Source organism: Amphiura filiformis, chromosome 10, assembly GCF_039555335.1.
Source record: "Amphiura filiformis chromosome 10, Afil_fr2py, whole genome shotgun sequence".
NCBI classification, from domain to species: domain Eukaryota; kingdom Metazoa; phylum Echinodermata; class Ophiuroidea; order Amphilepidida; family Amphiuridae; genus Amphiura; species Amphiura filiformis.
Genome location: NC_092637.1, coordinates 17,124,423 through 17,133,015, shown reverse-complemented (window position 1 = coordinate 17,133,015; position 8,593 = coordinate 17,124,423). Strand labels below are relative to the sequence as shown.

Sequence of the window (8,593 nt, the reverse complement as noted above, 5' to 3'; positions counted from 1 at the left end):
GTCTGACGATCCAAGAGATATCATGCTGAACCAAATGCCCATTGACAAAGTAAATAACTTTGTCTTTCTGGGTAGTAGTGTGCCCTCAGTAGAAGGATATTAAACGTCGCACAAAGTTGGCAGCCTGGGCATTTGGTAGATTGAAAAATACCATCTAGTCTAACCATGACATCACCAGATCGCTGAAAGTAAGGATCTACCAGTCGCTCATCCTCCCTATTGCCACCTATGGGTCAGAATCCTGGGCGTTACGTGAATCCGATCGACACAGACTGGATGTTTTTGAAATGCGATGCCTTAGGGCAATGTTTGGAGTTTGACTAATTGACAAAATCCGCAACAATTCCATCAGATAGAGTCTCAACATCACTAGCTCCATCAATGATGTTATCTGCCGGAGACGTTTGAAATGGGCTGGGCATATCTTCAGGGTGCCTCTACATCGGCTTCCCTACCAAGCCTACATTAATGACTTCAGCAAGAAAAGACCACCAGGTCGTCCACCAACCAGATGGAAGGACCAAATTCAGAGGGACTTGGGAATGACCCCAAATGAAGCAAAGATACAAGCAACAGACAGAACTGGATGGAGGAGGCTTACTCGGCAGAGTGCAAGGGGCCACACCGGCCTGTGCAGTTAAGTCAAGTAAGTCAAGTAGAGAGGAGTCCAGATCAGTGAAAAAAGCACTGCTTAACCATAATGATAACTATAATCTGGTTAATTATGTTAGCCAAATCCAATAAATATTACTCACGGAACTGAGCTTTCGCCATCTTGGCTGATGGCTTGATCACAGATGAACTGGTCCACTGCTTTTCCCGCGAAACTTGGTTGCTATAGACGCATCCTCGTTACCCGGAAGTGATGTTGATTTAAGCAGTGGGTCATATACATGATCTAGAAGTAAGTGAGTTCTTCCCATTTGGATGGCCTCCCTGACTCTTCTTGAGAAGGCGTTAGAGTCTCTATCCAGTAATTTGGCCCCCTCCCAGTCGATGACGTGATTTTCTTGTGCTACGTGGTCGGTTATTGCGGACTTGTGCTGTTCGGTGGTAGAGAGCTTTCTGCTGGCTCTGGTGAAATTTTTGGTGGCGATCTTTTCAGTGTCTTTCTGATGCTCCTTCTTCCTTACCCCAAATGGTCTACCAGTCTCACCTATGTATGATTTATTACACCCTTTGCACGGGATGTCATAAACAACTTCACTGGTCTGATCGATGTCTTTTTTGTCTTTCGGGTGGACAAGGACACTTTTTAGAGTGTTGGTTGGCTTCATGGCTGTTGTAAAACCATGCTTGCGGAAAACTCTTTGCAATTTTTCAGAGGTACCCTCCACATATGGTATAACCACCATGCCTTTGATTGGAGTCTCGGTTGTCTTCTTCTGAGGTTTTGCTGTTGTTTTGTCCTTCATTTGCTGTTTCACCTTGTCCATCGCCCACTTGGGGTATTCACAAACCGCCAATGCCTTTCTGATTCTTTGTTCCTCGTCTTTCTTGTCGTCTTCCTCCGTAACAATCTTGTCTTTTCTGTCCATTAATGTCCGGATCACCCCTAATTTCTGGTGAAGGGGTGTTGAGATTTGAAGCTTAAATATTGGTCGGTGTGGGTTTTTTTGCGATACACAAGAAGTTTGACTGTACCATCTTGTTTACGGATGAGTAATGTGTCCAAGAAAGGTATTTGGCCCTCTTTCTCTTCTTCATACGTAAACTTAATGTTCCCAGATTGATCAGTGGTGTTGAGGTGATCAGTAAGCTTTTGTGTGCTGTCTTTGTTGATAATTTCCAAAATGTCATCAACATATCTCCTCCATAGCTTGGGCTTGCAATCTAGCGGCGCAGTTGTTATTGCTTCCTGCTCCAGCCACTCCATGAAGAGATTTGCTACGATCGGACTGACGGGACTACCCATCGCGGCTCCAAACACCTGGCGGTATATTGACCCGCGGAAGCTAAAATATGTGGTAGTTAATACAAATTGGAGGAGTTGGATGATGTCATCTGGAGTGAGATTTGTCCTTGTATTGAGCGTCTTGTCTTTTTCCAGCCTGTCTTTGATGATGTCAAGTGACTTGTCAATGGGCGTGTTCGTAAATAATGACACCACGTCATGGGAATTAAAGATGTCATTTTCCGCTATCAGCACGCCTGTCATCTCTTCAGCCAGTTGCTTTGAATTGACAACATGATGATCTGTGTTGCCAACTAAGTGGCCCAGAATTTCCGCAAGAGCTTTGGAAGTTTGGTAGCCTAACGATCCAGTATAATCCACAATAGGTCTGATGGGATTTCCTTCTTTATGGATTTTGGTGGTACAATATAGTCTTGGAACGCTCTCTGCCGTGGGATACAGCAACCTATATTGCCCCTCGTCGATCTTGTTTTCTTCCTTCAACCGCTTTAAATTTTCTAACAATTTGCGCTTGTACATTTGGGTCGGATCTTTCTTAAGCTTTTCATAAGTACGCTCATCGCTTAACATGGTATGCACTTTGTTTTCATACTCGGTTGTAGTCTGGACAACGGTGCATCTACCTTTATCTGCCCCCATTATAAGCAGATCTTTTGACTTTTTCAACTCATTCAATGCCAATCTTTCTTCCTTTGTGATATTAGATTTTGGAACTTTAGCGGATTTAAGCATACCTGTTACTTCTGCACGAAGACTTTTGGCCCACTGCTTAAATCAACATCACTTCCGGGTAACGAGGATGCGTCTATAGCAACCAAGTTTCGCGGGAAAAGCCATCAGCCAAGATGGCGAAAGCTCAGTTCCGTGAGTAATATTTATTGGATTTGGCTAACATAATTAACCAGATTATGATCTCAACAATCCTACCAAATGAATCTCTTTGCTGGACATATGATAACTAAATTATTAAAGAAATGATTGTTTTTCATTTGCTAAATGCATGTGAAATCAGCCGGTTTAAACTCTTCTAGACTAGATGCTTACAAGGTGAAGGTATAGAGGTAAATACTAAATTGAACACTTTCAACGCTAAACTAAACACATAGACACTTAATGATGAGCACATCAAATCATATGGGTATTAAACGTATATAACAGGGTGAGTAAAAAAAAGTGCAATAGGTCAACGAATCAATATTCACGTAAGAACCAAGTTTGACTTTCCCATTATTGAAACTTTTTATTGATGCCACACTCAATATTCACCTTTTGTGAAAAAAGAAAGTGAACCCTTTAACTTTTATGAGTCATTTTACGGTGATACCCATTTTAACTCTTTGTCCACGAGGCACCATGTAATTTGAATGAGAGTACACAATGCGAAATAAAGACACCAGATCTGAAACTGGAATTAACTTAAATCAATATACGAGTGGATATTCATACGTAGTGGTAGATAAAATGAATTAAAGTTTTAACTTCAACACTACACTATTTTTCGCTCACCTGGAACGTTTTCACTGGTCTGCTGAAGACGCTAGTCGGACTAGTGAAAACGTTCCAGGTGAACGAAAAATAGTGTAGTGTTGAAGTTAAAACTTTAATTCAACTTAAATCAAGGTTGATTTTTGCGTTCTTTCAATAATTATTTCTTTTTTCGGTTCAAACTAACTTTCTATTATTACTTACGTCCTTCATACCTCACCCAATTCCAACTCCAATTTTTCAATTCCCAATGTGTCCAGCTTATACTGGATATTTTGTAATTCACACCACTTTAATTTGCACACATTCCTTTCGACATTTGAAAAACCCGCCCATAAATGTGTATGTTTCTTTTATAGAGAATGAACATTTTCAATGTAAGGCTAAATTATATGAAAATAACACCAAATAAAAGAAATGTTTCTTCTACTTATACAAGACAGCTCAAGACCAGGGACAATAAAACTTTGGGTGCTCCATTCTACTTCAGTGCCAATGAGGGTAAGAAAATGGCAGTTGTTCAAAATCTACCTTACAAAGAGTGTGCTGACATTCAAAATTTCTATGTCCCGTGGACAAGCATTAAAATCGAGTCAAAATCGAGTAAAATGTGCCATAACAACATAACGGTAAGTGCTAATTACTTCGTTTTTTCATACAAGCCACTAATGCTAATGAATATATCATGTGTTTTAAATCCTAAACGTTCAATCTGGTTATAAAATAAAGATGGATTCTTTGCACTATTGCACTTTTTTGACTCACCCTGTATATTGCTTATAGAAAATAAACACCCTGTTTATGGACTGAACATCTTGGTGTTTAATCTTTTGTAATGAAATTTGTATGCAACTTTTTTCATGCAATTTGTCGACAACTTAAATGCACCTTTGCATCACTTTAGTTGCAGAAATCTTATCACATTTTTAGAACTTTACCGACATGTTAAGAGATGGTAGGGACACGTGAACATTTCATTCAACAAGAAGAGGTCCTGTGTACTTTCATGGAGTTATCAAAAATGACAATTCAATTAAATAGAATGACATTTTAAATGAAACCTACCCTTCTAAGTAAATCAAAAGGATTTTTTATTATTATTACATTTTACAGATATTAATTTTGTGCAAGTGTAGGCACCTGTGTGTATTTTATGCATTTTTGCAGAGTTTGTATTCGTTTTTGCATATCAATACCATCAATACCATAAACTTAATGACATTAATGATCCTAGTGTGTACTTTCATGGAGCTGTAGGTAATTAAAAATAATGACAAGTCATTTAAATGAATTAGTGAAATACATTAGTGAACCAGACATGTATCCATTTTCAAGTTTAAGTGCATATCATTAGATTGATAAACTTTACTTCGAGGACTGTTAAATGTCAAAAATATCATTTTTAATAATTTGTCATAAAATTTGTATTATATCGCAAATTTCAAAAATTCCAAATTATTTGATATCAGTTAAGGCTATTCCTCGTACTCAGAATGCAATTTGGTATGTCTGAGTGATGTGCCCTCAGCTCTCAGCCCTTAACGTCAAAAATGAGTCAGTAAAATGCGTGATTTCAACGCGTGATTTGTAAAAGTTTACAGAACTCGAGGGGATACAACCCTTCTGCCAGCAACCCCTTCCTCTCAAGCTTGTCTCCGCTAGCTGATCTTTCAGATTTTACGTTTGCTAACGTGCAGTGACTTTTTCCTTCTAAAATAGCCTATGGGCTCAGTTCTGTGGAATGGTGTTTTATCCAAATTTGGACAACTTGAGTTTTAATCCTGTGTACTTTGACCGACCCCTACTCTCTTAGGGACAAGTGGTATTTCATTTTTGTGAACATCCCGACTATGTTTTAGGAACTTCAAAATAACCAGGCGGTATAACTACAAGACTGACAGCCCTTTCAAAATAGATGTTTAGCAGTTACAAATTAAAAAACAACATATAGTGCAATTGATTTCAGTTTACATGCACTACAATCGTGCAAATCATGTTAAAGTTGTTATATTTGGCAGATGAGTAGTACTTGTAGTGCTAATTAATCTAGGCTATAGAGGCATTTTAACAGTACCCTCATTTTAAGAGAAAAAGGTCATTGAACTTTGCACAGAAGGTCAAGTTCAAAATTACTCAGACCTGTTCAAAACTCAAACCATTGTGGTCCTCTTATAATAAGTATTCAGAAAAAGTATACTTTGACATATCTGTGATGTATGGTTATTGAGTTATGGGCAAAAGGTAACATTGTGATGTCACAGGTAGGCTGATTTTGATCAAACTGGTCTCAAATTATTTGTCTTGTTGCAAGAAACCAGAAAAAGAAAACTATCTTGTGTGCTTTCTTATCCAGGTAACACAACAATTTGCCAAGGTCAAATTGATTCTATAGAATTCAATCCGACTCAATGGGTGTTTTCGATTTTTAGTAACGAAACATCCTGCATGGTGTAAAGGTTTTTTTTTCTGATTTATCATGCACATACCAATAATTTGCGACCATTTTCAACAAAATCAGAGCATTTTTCAAATTTTCTCTGGGTTGTGCCAAAATTAGACCTATGACGTCACAATGTCACATTTTTGCCCGTAACTCCATAACTGTATGTCATAGATAGGTCAAACTATACTTATTCTGACTAGAGAAACACATTGCCTGTATTTTTAACCAAGTCTGAGCAATTTTGAACTTGACCTCTGTGTAAAGTTCAATGACCTTTTCCCAATAAAATAAAGGTGCTATTGAAATGCCGCCATAACCTATAAGGCTTTAAAGAAATAAGTTGACTTGCCCTTTATCGACCGACCCAAAAACCTGAAAAAATACAAGTCGCTTTATTTTCCATTTTTTTTGGAAATTTGACTATAGGGAAATGTCATATTTTGGTTTAACGGCGGAATAAAACGCATAAAATCGTAATTTGTTTCATGAATTTCGGCAGTGTAAACATACGCTGTAACTTAACAGGATGGAAATTGTGTTCAGTCGTGTTTCCTGCAATGATTTGAATCACATTTTCCTTAGTATTTTTGATAATTACACGCCTGAAGATGCATGTACATTTATAAAACCCATACTCAGTCTCTATTTCTGTCAAATTCTCTATGCAAAGTATTAAGCATCACGTCATATTTTGCAGAAATTGCCAAAAACTTTTTTTTTGACCGACCGACCCAGGTGTTGGTACCCAAAAGGCAAGTCAACTTTTTTTTTTTTAAACCCAAGTACTGCATCTCTGCCCAATGCAGCAAATTTAACATGATTTGCACGACTATTACGGGCATTTATTGGACTAATACTTTGTGGGATACTTTATCGAACCCTAAATGGTTTTGGAATAACATAACTTGGTTTTAGCAACATATAACACATTTAGCATCCACCCCACCCCCCACCTCACTGGACTAAAATTGGTATGTTTTAGTCCTGGGGAGCAAATGCTGCGGCTCTGGCTGTAACAAGACCTCCACGACTACATGTATAAAGCCATGAATTTCAAAGCACTTAGAAGCAAGTAACATTCGGCGAGGAAAGAGAGAGAGAATGAAAAAACATGCACAAATATATTTTAGTAAGATTGACTATTTGCATAGGTATGCAGTTTACAATACCCACTACAAGTGCTAATTAACTTGGTCTTTCTTTCAAGCATTTTAATTCACTAATATACATAAACAAGTAAATGTATTAAACATCGCTTTACAACTAGATTCAATAATAGACCACGGGCAAACTGGCCGGTAACTATGATGGGCAATATCTTTACAAAGGGCAGCACATAGTAATTTAAACATAGTTTATAGCTGTTTATAATATGTACAGTACTATTTTGTTATGTGGGACAAAGAGTCATATGCAATATCTGCCTGGTAATATGTGATGCGATCAAGCAAAATGAGTCTGATGTCGATCAAATCAAAGTTCAGTTTTCAATCTCATTATATGAGCCATTCTCAGAGCTTTATTTTGCTGAAAACCCCATCATAATTAGATTTATGGTTCCAGAGATATGACCATTTTAGTGTTGCTCAGAACAATAAAATACAAAGGAAGTTGAATACTATTATTGATTATATCTCAAAATCAATATTCCCGACATCCGACTCATTTTGCTTGATCGCATCACATATCATAATTATCGTAACCACACTTGGTGACCCTTGACACGGTTTCTTTGGCAACAGGTAATTTGAGCTAGTTTCACCCTATTATGAGTGTATTTTCCTTGAAAAGGAAAACGCACCCTCAATTGGTATACCTCCCAGTAAAACTTTGTCCCTACAACAATATTATTAGAAACAAAACATCACCCTTACCTGGTTTACATTAATTTTGAAAATCACACTAAACAAGATACACATGATAAGAAAAACCTATTTGACTCTTAATAATTGATGACCATAAAATTTCTATATCTTCAATGTTGAAGACCATATTGCAATCTAGTATAGTACACATAAAGTTAATGTAAATCACCATTGCTATAAATAGTTGTTTTTATATACCTCATCAAAAGATTCCCGTCATCTGATTGGTTAAAAGCACGGGCATAGTTTTGACTATGCCCGCAAAAGTAACTATTCCCCGGGCATAGTTCTGCGTGTGCTTTGTTCCCAGCGTAAAATGATATTACGCACGCGTTAATGTTTTCGCGCGCTATAGTTACGCGGAAATCGCATATTGTAATCTGTGCCGTTTGCATTGAAACTATTAGTTTATCTTCCCAAAATCAATGCTTTTAACCAAACAGATGACAAGAATCTTAAGATTTGGTATATAAAACAAATATTGACTGCTTTTTATTCGGGGCATGGTCAAAATGATAGGCCCGTGGTGATCTCAAAACCATGACTATGCCCCGAGGCGTGGTTTGAGATCACCTTGGGCCTATCATTTTGAGCATACCCCTCATAGCAGTCAATATTTGTATAATATTTTTACATCATGTGGCCTTCAGTGCACACAAGAACTACAAACAAGTTTGCCTCTTATGGCTTCTAAAGATGGATTATTTTGGATAGAAATTGAAACACTAATATGTGTCAAGTGGTTCACCAATACTTACCTAACATTAAGTTAAGTAAGTATCTCCACCAGAAGCCAGGCTATTTACAGCAAATTATTGGGATATTCCAGTTGAAATCCTTACGGCCCTTACATAATGACCTTAATCTCCCACCCAGGGAATGTAA

General features: G+C 37.6%; 1 protein-coding gene across 1 annotated transcript; it reads right to left on the bottom strand.

The window, feature by feature from the left end:
* Nucleotides 1–1,555: 1,555 nt before the first annotated feature.
* LOC140161699 (uncharacterized) lies at nt 1,556–2,647 on the bottom strand. The gene has a single exon (XM_072185000.1). The coding sequence runs from the start codon at nt 2,645–2,647 to the stop codon at nt 1,556–1,558; it is 1,092 nt and encodes a 363-aa protein (XP_072041101.1).
* Nucleotides 2,648–8,593: the final 5,946 nt, after the last annotated feature.

What these genes read in the sequence shown, in the direction of transcription:
- LOC140161699 (XM_072185000.1), bottom strand. Translation starts at nt 2,647, where the DNA reads ATGCTTAAATCCGCTAAAGTTCCAAAATCTAATATCACAAAGGAAGAA.